Below are 13,339 nucleotides of genomic sequence, written 5' to 3'. Positions count from 1 at the left end.
AAACCCATCAACTAATCTACCAGTAATGTACTTAGTGGGCAAATTATGAGTGCAAACAAATCTGAGAACAGTTGGCAAGAATTTTACTTTTTGCTAAGGTGGTCACTGTATTTGTACAATAATATGACCATCCAAAGAACAAGAGAATGTCTCTCTGAATTTTGTAAACAGACATTGCTCTGTGAGCCGAGAGAATCCATTCAATGGAACCCGCTATTTGATGTGATCATGCAGACCAGAAGTGGTAAACTTTAGACTATCAGTATGTCTAAAAATCATTCTTATCTTTTTAAATATTTCTGAACATACTAATTTATAATGCGGAGCTCCAGAAATCTTTAGTTTCACATTTGAATTTTATCATCTGAACTGAATAAAATTATTTCCCATTAAAAAAAAAAGTTTGTCCTATATTCAGGGATATGAATGATATATTGCAGGAGACTAGAATGGTCTCTTGGGCAATAAGAGCGGATGTGATTCTAGAAGATAGGACAAAGAAAGACTGCCTCCCTTAAGGATTATTTTAACCATGTCACCCCAATAGTCCCTGTTTTTTGGGGTTTTTTTTACCGTATCAGTCTAAACCAATAATCAGTCTAAACTAAACTCAGTTTAATTTTCTATTATCTGGCCTCAGTCAGCAAGTACAAATAGGTCTCGCACTGCTTCCCCCCACGACACACCTTCTGTTAAGACAAGTGCTTACACTATGCTCACTCTGACTTCTCTGTCTTCACTCACGGAAAAGCCAAATGAGGTGTCACTGATGGGCACCTTCCACTGGTCAGTGCACTGAGTTACAACAACATGAGACGCATATCGTCGCCATGTTTCCCATTTTATAGAAAAGAAACTGTGGCTCAGAGATTAAAGAAGAGAGCCAAGGCAGCGGTACTAAGACTTAAACTCAGGTCTGACTTTGAAGTCCCTGTGCCCTCCTTGACGCCATGTTGCTTCTCTTATCTAGAAACCCTCTATGCTGCCTTTGCTACACCTATGGAGCTTCGCTTTCCTGCCCAGTTTTGGTCCTTTCTCCCCTTCCCAGGCAACTGTTTAGCCCTTCCAGATTTTGCCCTTCCTTCAGTTTTCCATACCACTTAAAATGTGTGAAACAGTTAACTAAATATTCTCTCCAAATGTTTACTGTTGTTATGCAGTCCTTTGCTTTCCACCTAACTTTTTGATTCTCCAGGGCTTCCGAGGCTGCACACACAGTAGGGATTTCATAAACACTTGAGGAACTGAGACCTTCTGGCTCCCCGGGTTATATAAGAGGAACCACAGCACTGGGCTGGGGACACAGAATTGGTGGTGGGGAGTCATGGAGAAGAAGGGGAGGAAGGTAGACTGAGGCTATGGAATAAAGGACCCTAAATGTAGTTCAAGGAGTATAGATTTTATCTGTAAGTTGTGAGGAGTCCTTGAAAGTATCTGAGAATTGCAAGGGAGGAGTTCTAAGTCAGGAAGATATATCTGGCTGTATCCTTTTTTTAAAATATAATTTACTGTCAAACTGGCTTACATATAACACCCAGTACTTATCCCAACAGGTGCCCTCCTCAATGCCCATCACCCACTTTCCCCTCTCCCCCACCTCCCATCCACCCTCAGTTTGTTCTCTGTATTTAAGAGTCTCTTGTGGCTTGCCTCCCTCCCTCTCTGTTTGTAACGATTTTCCCCCTCCTCCTCCCCCATGGTCTTCTGTTAAGTTTCTCAAGATCCACATGAGTGAAAACATATATCTGTCCTTCTCTGACTGACTTATTTCCCTCAGCATAAGACCCTCCAGTTCCATCCATGTTGCTGCAAATGGCAGGATCTCATTCTTTCTCATTTATCTGCCTACATCTTGAATAACATCGGCTGAACAAAGTTTGGGCTTTTTATAGCCACAGCATTTGTCCTCATGTTTCTGTTATAGTAGAAATGTATTACTTCAGTAGTTTATTTAAATCCAAAAGCACACACACACACACACACACACACACACATATCACTGTGCTAATACTCAAGGCAGACTATTTTAGACTCAGCAGAATTTGTCTAAAGTCCTAATGGGCCAATAAAAAAAACAAATTAATTACAAGCAACATTCAGAAGTGATTATTCACTTTAATAGAATACATTTGCTACAGGTGTAGGAATGATGTTTGAAAAGAAAGGCAAATTTACCCACTGGGAGCAACCGAAGAAATTTTCCTAGTTCCAGACTGTTCACTTTTGAAAAAAATTATATGGCAAATAATTTCTCAACAAGTTTGCTGTATGTGGTGAGGAAAAGGCTATCACTAGGGGCACCTGGATGGCCCAGTCCGTTGAGCATCCAACTTTGGCTCAGGTCATGATCTCATGGTTTGTGAGTTCGAGCCCCGCATTGGGCCCCAGCTTGGAGCCTGAAGCCTGCTTGAGATTCTGTGTCTCCCTCTCTCTCTGCCCCTCCCTGACTCATACCTTGTCTCTCTCTCTCAAAAATAAATTAACGTTAAAAAAAAAAAAAAAGTAAATGATAAAGGGACACCTAGGTGGCTCAGTCAGTTAAGTGTCTGACAGGACTCTTGGTTTCAGCTCAAGTCATGCTCTTACGTTTTGTGGGTTTGAGCCCCGCATTGGGCTTTGTGCTGATAGCATGGGGCCTGCTTGGGATTCTCTGTTTCTCTCTTTCTACACCCCTCACCTCTCAAAATAAATAAACATTAAAAAAAAAAAGTAAATGAGAAAGTCATTCAGCTGATGGTCCTATAAGTAGAGATGAGGAGAACACACTCATTAAGACTAAATAAACAATGGGGACACAATCAAAAGAGTAGGAATCAGGGGCTCCTGGGTGGCTCAGTTGGTCAAGTGTCTGACTCTTGATTTCAGCTCAGGTCATGATCTCATGGCTCATGAGTTTGAGTTCTACACTGGACTCTGAGCTGATAGGGTGGAGCCTGCTTGGGATTCTCTCTCCCTGTCTCTGCCCCTCCCCTGTTTACAATTTCTCTCTCTCTCTCTCTCTCTCTCTCTCTCTCTCTCTCTCTCAAAAATAAATAAATAAACATTGTTAAAAAATTAAAAATTAGTAGTCATCTATGTTCGATGGACTAGGAATGAAATGCCTCAAGGAAAGAACACTAGCAAAATGTGAGGCTGGGAGGCCATGTTTCCCTGAGGAACGTGGAGTTCATATCACCAATGACTGTAAGAACACTCAGGACGTGAGCAGGTCCTGGACACCAACAGCATCTCTGCTTTCCTCGTATTGGTGGAGAGATGAATTCCCACAGTGCTGGCGACGAGGAAAGACACAGGACATTAAATCTCTTCTTCACGTGATCATCACAACAGCTAGCATCTCTGGCTTGAGGTGGTTCCCCATTATTTCTAACTGATGGAACACCTCTGAAGATACTAACATCCTTCACAGGTGAAAAACCCGAGGCTTAAAAAACAAAACAAAACACACCCATGACTTCTTAGCAAGTTAGTGGCAGAGTCCGATCCTGAAATAAACCTTGTTGACTTCAAAGCCCACATGCTGGAATTGGAAAGAATGAGTGTGAATTTTATGTGAAAAACAGAATTCCAGAGGAAAGAAAACAGACGAAGAGTCCTGAGACCCAAAAATCAAGTGAAGAGAGAGTCAACTTACCAGCATATTTTGTAGTGTTAGATTCATCCATGGACCAAAAGCAATAATCGAAGGCAAATACCTGAAGGAAAGAAGAAAATATTAAAGATTAATAAACTTCTAGGAGTATATCAAACTGCAAAAAAGAATTCACGATGAAGAAGAGGATCCCTATTACTGTCTGATGAAGACAATAAACACTATAGGTTTAATGCTTTATTAATCCTAAAGTTTCTTTTGGACTACACTGATGGTTATCTTACTGGATTAGTGTCCATTGTATATGAATAGGCTATTCATCCAGAATGCAAACAGCCAGCTATCTTAACCAAAAAAAAAAAAAAAAAAAAAAAGACAATACATTTAGTAAGAAAAAAACAATGACTTCTCACCCAAGTCCACAGTTTCTGCATCTGCTAAAGCCATTGGCTAGATTCCCATGGCTTCTCAAGTAACAACTTCCCATGGTTTCTCAAGTGATCAACTTTCATTGGAACCACTTCCTTCCAGCTTTCCATGATGCCACCATTTGTAGCTAAAGCTCCAAACTCCCCACATTTCCACCTTGGACTCTGTTCCCTGTTTCAGCGTGCCATCTTGGGCCAAGTCTTGCTAACAAACCAATAACTCACTCTTGGGTGCATTTCTGTAGAGTTACCAAATGACTACTATGTATCGCGAAAGGCTGATGCTTCTCCCATTTGGAATCTCATCCAATCACAACTTCCATGCATATTACCATCACTCGTGTTCCAGCTGTCATTAGCAGATGCACAGGGCAATGTTCCCCGAAGCATGATCCAAAAACAGTAATTTTAGGAGATATTCCATGAAAAAACAATTAAATTGTGTTGGAAATTTCACACTATTTGAGATCGTCAATGCAATTCTCAATATTAAAGGCTCTGAAAAGTTATTCAGCAAAGAAACCCATTTAATTGCTTAACTTTATTACTCCAATTAATTTTAGTGAAGAGACCCTTTCTTAAGTAATGCCTATGAGCATGCCTTGACACTATTGTTTCTCAGCATACCCCCTTAGCAAACTCTGGCCCAGAGGACCCAGTAGCCACTTTTCTGGGCTCCCGGCTACAGCTTTCCCCCCCCGCTGCAGTCCAAACAGCAATTTACAGACCTCCCACAGACAGGAACCCTTTAATGCTTAATCATTTCCTAGGGATTGTAAGCACTGAACAAGCAGAACCCAAACTCTGTGAGCTGGCATTGAGACTGGCTGCAAAGAGGCATTTCCAGTCCATGCCCCCTAACTTCCTTATGCTTCTGCTGAACTTGTCTGTACCTTGGAATCAGTAGGAACAATTCCACCCCTGTCCTTGTTCTCCTCTTCATTTACACCCTTCAAAATGCTTCTTCTTCTTTTTTTTTTTTTTGAGAGAGAGAGAACGTGTGAAGGAGAGGTAGGGAGAGAGAGGGAGAAGAGACCAGAGAGAGAGAGAGAGAGAGAGAGAGAGAGAATCTCAAGCAGGCCCATGCTCAGTGCAGAGCCCAACTCAGGGCTCAATCTCATGACCCTGGGATCATGACCTGAGCTGAAAGAGTTGGACACTCAAGCACCCAGGTGCCCCCAAAATGCTTTGTATTTCTTAAGGCCCAATTCAATACATTTTTCTTCCAGGAAATATTTATTGTTTAAATCCAAAAGAATTATCTCTCCTCTCTGAAATCTTACAATGCTGTTTAATCCGGTTTCTCACAACTCTGACGCCACTGATCTGTTTTTCATTAATCATGTATATGATCCTTGCATATGGTTTATCTCCACTGGTCGACCAAGTTCCTTGAAGGCAGGAACCATACCCAATTCACACTTGTATCCTAGAGTTTTCACAGCGGTTATTTGTAATAATTTATTGAGTGATTAATGATACCGAGACCTTGCAAGAAAGCAGGTACTTTCTAAATCGTAAAAAGATAAGTTATGCTCTGAAGAGTTTCAGTACTACATACACTTTCGTGCTTTTACAACCGATTCAGGCATATACAATGCACAACACTCACACCATCAATCTCAAATCCAAATTCAATTTTGTTACTTATACACACTATTCATTCTGGCCTTACAGTAACCAAGGTTAAAATGAACACTAGTTTCAGCCAACAGAGTGTGGGATATTTACTACATTCGAGGGCTCTTCCGATGACTTGAGAGACCACACAGGAGAAAACCAGTTAATCTTCCTGCCTCTGGGCAGGACTGAACTTCAACACTTCTCCTGAGACATGATGATCTGTCTTGTTTTTAAACATTTCTAGGAAAGGAGGTTCCATAACCTCCCTTTAATGGCATCTTGTAACACTTAACTTCCATTTTCAGGACATTTTTCCCTTCCTTTTGACCTAAGTCAACTCTCCTTACGTTAAATGGCCAACAGAGGCTGTTTTCCAATTTTGATGTATACTCGTTATTTTCCTCTAGAGTCTCAATGAATTCCTCTTAGTAGCTGCTCTAATACAGGGAAACAATCATTATTCCGCATATGTTGATTTTTCGTACCCAAACTTATTTTTAACCATTTGCTACCCTGCATACGGGGCAAGAAGGCTAGGGAAGTGTAATGCGACTTGAAATAAAATGAAATTTACGCAGGAGCGCCTGGGGGTGGTGCTCAGTTGGTTAAGTATCTGACTTCCGCTCAGGTCATGATCTTGAGGTCAGTGAGTTCCAGCCCCGAGTCGGGTTCTGTGCTGACAGTTCAGAGCCTGGAGCCTGTTTCGGATTCTGTCTCCCCCTCTCTCTCTGCCCCTCCCCAGCTCACACTCTGCTCGCTCAAAAATGAATATACACTCGAAAAAAAATTTTTTTTAATTAAATCCACCCCAGATTTGAGGGTCTACCTCTCAGTAATAATCATCCCAAATTCTGTGCCAACTTCCATTTCTAGCGGTTAATAAAGTTGGTTTTGCTCACAAAGAGGAAGATAAAAAAAATTTTTCATTTTAACCATTTGCCTTCTAAAATTCAAACCCTGCAGAGGAGGTTTAAAAGGAAGCAAACAAACAACAGCAAAAACCTGCAGAGGAGAAAAGGCCCATGGTAGTACTGGTGGATGTGACTGCTCTTTGTTGGCCAAAAATAATAGAATTCCCTCATCTGAATTAGGTCTCGAATTTCAAAACCTTGGATGACAGACATTTAGAATGGCCATCCCCCATCCAGTCATGGAGTACAGGTTATTATTTTAGCAAATATTTACCATTAAGGGGGCGCCTGGGTGGCTCAGTCGGTTAAGCATCCGACTTCGGCTCAGGTCATGATCTCGCGGTTCGTGGGTTCGAGCCCCGCGTCGGGTTCTGTGCTGACAGCTCAGAGCCTGGAGCCTGCTTCAGATTCTGTGTCTCCCTCTCTCTCTGACCCTCCCCCGTTCATGCTCTGTCTCTCTCTGTCTCAAAAATAAACATTAAAAAAAAAATTTTTTTTAAAAGAAAGTTGACGCCCAGGGGTGCCTGGGGTTAAGTGTCTGACTTCGGCTCAGGTCATGATCTCCGGGTTCGTGAGTTCAAGCCCCATGCCGGGCTCTGTGCTGACAGCTCAGAGTCTGGAGCCTGCTTCAGATTCTGTGTCTCCCACTCTCTCTGTGACCCTCCCCTGCTCACACTCTGTCTCTCTCTCCTTGAAAAATAAACATTTAAAAAGTTTTTTAAAAAAGAAAATTGACGCCTAGGGGTGCCTGGGTGGCTCAGTCGGTTGAGCACCCGACTTCAGCTCAGGTCACGATCTCACTGTCCGTGAGTTCGAGCCCCGCGTCGGGCTCTGGGCTAATGGCTCAGAGCCTGGAGCCTGCTTCCGATTCTGTGTTTCCCTCTCTCTCTGCCCCTCCCCGTTCATGCTCTGTCTCTCTCTGTCCCAAAAATAAATAAACGTTAAAAAAAAATTAAAAAAAAAAAAAAAAAAAGAAAATTGACGCCTAGACACCTGAGGGATTTCCCTAAAGCTCAAAGCAAGTGGACAGAAAAATTTTTGTTATAATTTTTTTCCTTAAAGCAGGCTACAAGCAATCGTCCCTTCTATGAATTTCTACAGCACTTAGTAGCTCTTCTGTGTGGGTCCTACTGCCACTTTAAACCATGAGCTCCTTGTGGACAGGGACTATGTCTCATGTACCTCTCACCACCTGGGTCAGGATCTCATCCAGAGTGGCCATTCTAGAGAGTATTTTTTCAGTAAATCCACATAATACCAGAAGCAGGAGTTGGAATGCAGACACAAACACAGAAGAGATGTGAGAACCAGTAAGAGTAAGCAGAAGTTCAACGGCAAGATATATTTTTGGATATTTTATTACTTTCATATGCATGTTTTTGAGGTTAAAAATGGTTAAAAATACAATATGGTCCCAAGATGAGCACCAGGGTCCCCTTTGACACCATTATGCTGTGGCTCAGGTGGATAACAGGTATGGCCACATCATGTATACTTTGTAGTTTGTACAGAGATTAGACTAATTATTTGTTGCTAAAACAATTATTTCTTATGACTGTTACGAAAACAGGTTCAAGGATGTTCAAACTAATTTGTTTTATGTAGCCCAATAATTTCCCTTGTAATCTTCTTAATCCTATAAATATTCACAAACTATTAGCCTTCTTTTCATGGCCAGATTTAAGTATAATTTCATCACAAAAGGTTTGTAACAAAAGGGGACATGATTTCCTTTGGTCCTTTTGATTTTCCAATACAAAATCTACTGACATTTCGGGGCACCTTAGTGGTACAATAGGTTAAGTATTCGATTTTGGCTCAGGTCATGCTCTCCAGGTTCATGAGTTCAAGCCCCATGTCGGGCTCTGTGCTGACAACTCAGAGCCTGGAGCCTGCTTCGGATTCTGCGTCTCCCTCTCTCTCTATCCTACCCTGCTCACTCTCTCTCTGTCTCTCTCAAAAATAAGTAAACATTAAAAAAAAACAAAATCTACTGACATTTCAAAAGAGATATCAAAACCATCTTCTTGAGAGCTATTTCTTGAAAACTGACCATTTCAAATTAAAAAGAAAGTCATGTTTCTCAAAGCCACCACAATGTATTTGAGAAATATGTTACTTAAGACTTTGAATTCCTTTCAATAAAATTCCCAAATGCTTATACAGGAGTGCTGATTCATAGGGGCACATGTACCCCTATGTTTATAGCAGCATTTTCAACAATAGCAAATTATGGAAAGAGCCTACATGTCCCTCAACTGACGAATGGATAAAGAAGATGTGGTTTATATACACAATGGAATACTACTTGGCAATGAGAAAGAATAAAATCATACCATTTGCAGCAACATGGATGGAACTGGAGGGTATTATGCTAAATGAAATAAGTCAACCAGAGAAAGACAGATATCATATGTTTTCACTCATATGTGGATCTTGAGAAACTTAACAGAAGACCATGGGGGAGGGGAAGGGGAAAAAAATAGTTACACACAGAGATGGAGGGAGGCAAACCCTCCATCTCTCTTAAATACAGAGAACAATCTGAGGGTTGATGGGGGTTGGTAGAGGGAAAAGTGGGTGACAGGCATAGAGGAGGGCACTTGTTGGGATGAGCACTGGGTGATGTATGTAAGTGATGAACCATGGAATCTACCCCCAAAACCAAGAGCACACTGTATACACTGTATGTTAGCCAATTTGACAATAAATTATGTTAAACAAAAATAAAATGAAATAAAATTCCCGAATGCTTATTTCCTCTATTCATCACGAAGGCCCTAGCATCGTAACTGCGGTGTGGGGGTGGGGGACTTCTCGATGCATACAACTGACTAAAACGATAAATCAAATTTGGAAACCAAGTGTAAATTTCTGGTCTTGTCAACGCCAACCCACATGGTGAGCATTTTTTGTGAAAGCACCCACACCTTCCAAGAGCCTTCAATTTGATAAAGAGCCAAGAGGACAGATGCTGTCCAGTTGTTTCCAACCCTGAAAGCCATTGTCTTTGTTGTTTCCAAGAAAATTTTACTCTACCTTCTCAGAATCCCACTCCTTCCTCCTCATTTGCAACTTGTAAAACTCATACTGACATTTAATTCCCTGCAGCTTGCTGTTCACATCTGTTCCACCTTCATTGCTCTCTTAAAAATGTTAGCTTTGCATCTTTGTGAACCACTGAACATCTAGTAAAGTTACGACAAGCTGTTTTTAATAAGGCAAATGTGCTGAGTGGTATATATTCCGAGGCAAAGGAGTTCCAGGATGCAGGCACAGGACGCAACACAGTCAAACTCCAGTCCTACCTAAAAGTTCTAGCTCTGATGGCATTTCAGCAAAATTCAATTTTTAAAAATGCAAGAATCTTCTGTGTCCTTGAAGAACCAGAAGGCATCAGCATCCTAAGAAACATGATCTGTCATCATTTTCCTGACCCCTGGAAACCAAACACGCAGGTCCGTGCAAAGCAACTACCTTCCGTTCATCCTCGGTGTGGATTCACCGAGAAGTTCTCCAACTGCATGATGTTTGATCCCCACAGCAATCACAAGTACCTATTTGCCACCCCTCTCAATTTCAGGTACTACAGGGAACTCAATTATGTATTAGGCATGTTGTTTGTCCTCTGGTTGCAAATAGTCTGGATAAAAATAACAAAACATAAAACAATTATCCTTGGGACAAAAGGGACATTTTTTTCCCCAAAATTACTTAAAATACATTCTTTTACACTTATTTTTTTTTTGAAAGGCGGGGGGTATGAACAAACTGGGGAGGGGCAGAGAGAGGGAGAGAGAGAATCCCAAACATGCTCCGCACTGTCAGCACAGAGCCTGACACGGGGCTCGATCCCATAAACCGTGATTTCATGACCTGAGTGAAAATCAAGAGTTGGATGCTTAACCAACTGAGGCACCCAGGAGCCCCCAAAATCACTTTTACGGAACCCCAACTTATCTCAAGATAATTGTACATAAACAAATATTTCTAAACATATAGATCAGATTTCTGACACAATGAGGAAAGCCCACTCTGTTTCAATTTCTCCCAATTACAATCTTTCAGGGCCGCCTGGGTGGCTCAGTGGGTTAAGTGTCTGACTTCAGCTCAGGTCATGATCTCATGGTTTGTGGGGTCGGGTCCCACATCGGGCTCTGTGCTGACAGCTTGGAGCCTGGAGCCTGCTTTGGATTCTGTGTCTTCCTCTCTCTCTGGCCCTTCCCCGCTCACACTCTGTCTCTCTCTCTGTCTCTCAAAAAATGAATAAAACGTTAAAAAATTTTTTTTAATCTTTCAATGACATCTCAAATGTTACTTCTTTATAAAACTCTTACGGATACTCATTGCTGTGAATTTCTAATCTGTGTGGAGGGGGGCGGTAATATGCGTGTGATAGAGATTCCCTTTGTTCTGCTAAATTACTAATTCTTAGAGGCCAAGACTTTGGTTTTCCTAATGTTTTTCTTGTCCATAATTCCACCAAACAAACAAACAAAAAATCTGATAATTTGCTCCATAAAGCAACTTCTTGGTAAAGTACCTTTTAATTAAATGGTCTTGTAAATCTGTTTTCATGTAGATGGCTGCTTAAAACGGCACACACTGACTGGTTACTGTGACCCTAGGAGACACCACAGTGGTACCTTGTCAAAGCCTCTGTTTTCATTCAACTGTGGAAGTAACAGGACTAGGGTCACCCTACAGACATTAGTTGACCAAGCACCCCTAGTCATCTATTCTGTCCAGAGTTACCCAGATCTTCAGCTCTGAGAGTTTCCACCCATGACCAAGGAATCCTCCAGGCATATTAAGCACAGTGGGAAGTCCACAGGCAAAAGGAGGAAAAGAGAATGGAGACCTGTGAGGGAATCCCTCCTTCCAGCAGCTATCTTCCTCTCCTCACCTCTGCCCGGTGATCTACAACGCGTTCTTCCTGTCCAAAGGTCACCTCCTCCAGTGTTTCCTCACCCTCCTTCCTCTGTGCTGGCTTAGTGAAAAGCTATACCTCTCTAATACATTCTCTACCTATATAAGTGCATATTTTACATTCAATTAGGATTGTGAGGATTTAAGCAAATACCTACCAATACAATGCCTGGTGTGAAACAGTGACTCTGTTTCCAGTATTAATGGCATCTAAGAGCCAGCTTCTCTCCCCAGATAGTAGCCCTACCGCTTGTGGAGTGTTTACTGTGTACCATGCACAGTCCGGTGTTCCACAGTCTCATTGAGCCGCGACCTCCCCTGAGCCAGGGGCTGTGTGGATTCATTTCCTTATTTCCTACAGGTACAGATGTAGTAGATGGTGTGATAGCTCGATTCGCTTAATCAAATTAAGAAAGCAAAGTGAAAAGGCAACAAAGATCCCCACGGCCATCAGGGGAAGAGTTGCTATAGTTTCTTGAGTTCTGTTAACAAAAGCATCAATGCAAAGCACACTACTTCCTACCTCCCAAATCCAGAATCTAAAGGGCTTCCCTTGGGGGAAAAGAACTCCACTCCATGTGGATGAGCTTTCCTTTGCACGAAGAAGTGTGTTTCCCTTCTCTCGTTCTATACGGTCACCCTCCTCTCTTTGCACAATCAATCCGCTGTTCACATGTGCAGCCCCAGCTGCCATTAACAGCCTGTTGTGGCAACTACCTAACTTTGAAACTGCGCCTGAGATCTCTTCACAAACCCCCATTTCTCTAGCTTTAGAAGTACTGGCTTGCCAATATTCAATTTTGTCAAGTTCAAAGACCACAGTTAATCTGAAAGACAAGTGCCAAATCTGTTCGCATTTCACCACACCGTTATGAGAATTGAGTCAGACCCCCTCCCCAAATTAAAGCCCTATACAGTTCGGGTCATGTTGAAATCTTCCTTTTAGTGTCAAGTTTTGACACTCTTCCCCTTCATTTCTTTCTCCTAAGTCAGAGATGTGAAGAGTCAAAAAAAAAAAAAAAAAAAAAAAAGAAGAGTTAGATGTCGTTCATCTTGAAGAGGCTGTCCTGAAGTGGAAAGGAAAGTTGGTCATTGAAGCCTGTCTGATCCCCAGAACCATCTCCAACCACCGCTGTTTGCAAAAGCGGCTTTGCCAGCACCAACTCAAGCCCTGCATGAGAACATATCTGCTCCTGTGCATCAGGAAGTACCATGATGGTCACCCCTATTACTCGTGACTTCTACCAGCAGACACTACTTTCCCATTAAAATGCTGTCGAGTAACGGTTCCCTTTTTGCAGAGATTAATCATTTTCTTTATCTATGCCTAGATGTGCACACCAGACGACATCTTGACTCACACAGTCAATATTGCCTGACTGACTGGGAAGAAGTCAAAGCCAGATTTTGCGTAAAGACTCAACGCAAGCCAGCAGCGTCTGCTGTGCACCAACGGGCTGATGAGGCAATGCCCCTGGTCTCGGGGAATTCACGCTCTGTCGTAGGAAACGGCTAAGCTGTGGGCAAGTGCCACTCTACACCACAGGTTGAATTTCTATGGGTGCGCGGAGAAGTGGCTCGTCAAAGAACTGGCTTGTCTTTGTCGTAAGCATCTGCTGAGCCGGTCAGGACAGAAACAAGAGCCCCCCACTTGTAAAGCCCTCACTCTCTAATAGAGGGAAGTAACCAAGAGAAGGAAAGAGTGTGAGCTGTAGAAGGCAGTGCAGACATAGGAAGATCGAACAGTGACCCCGTGGGGCTGGGGGTGGAGGAGCGAGCCTCCAGAAACGTTTCTAGAGAAGGTACAGCTTGGGCTGAAGTTTGACAAATGATCATGAAGAAGACAAATAGGAAAG

The 13,339-nt window shown here is 42.3% G+C and overlaps 1 protein-coding gene across 7 annotated transcripts in view; it reads right to left on the bottom strand.

Annotated features, from left to right (window-relative positions):
• The window catches only part of KIF13A (kinesin family member 13A), a 215,369-nt gene that overhangs the window by 101,293 nt on the left and 100,737 nt on the right, over positions 1–13,339 (bottom strand). For all 7 annotated transcript variants that reach the window (XM_042985643.1, XM_042985647.1, XM_042985644.1 and 4 more), the window contains exon 4: positions 3,635–3,695. In XM_042985643.1, coding sequence (XP_042841577.1) covers positions 3,635–3,695 — 61 coding nt within the window. The remainder of the gene's footprint in view (positions 1–3,634; positions 3,696–13,339) is intronic.

The sequence above is a fragment of the Panthera tigris genome, chromosome B2 (assembly GCF_018350195.1).
Source record: "Panthera tigris isolate Pti1 chromosome B2, P.tigris_Pti1_mat1.1, whole genome shotgun sequence".
Lineage (NCBI taxonomy): Eukaryota > Metazoa > Chordata > Mammalia > Carnivora > Felidae > Panthera > Panthera tigris.
Note: the sequence above shows the minus strand (reverse complement) of the source record. Positions and strands in the feature narration are given on the sequence as shown.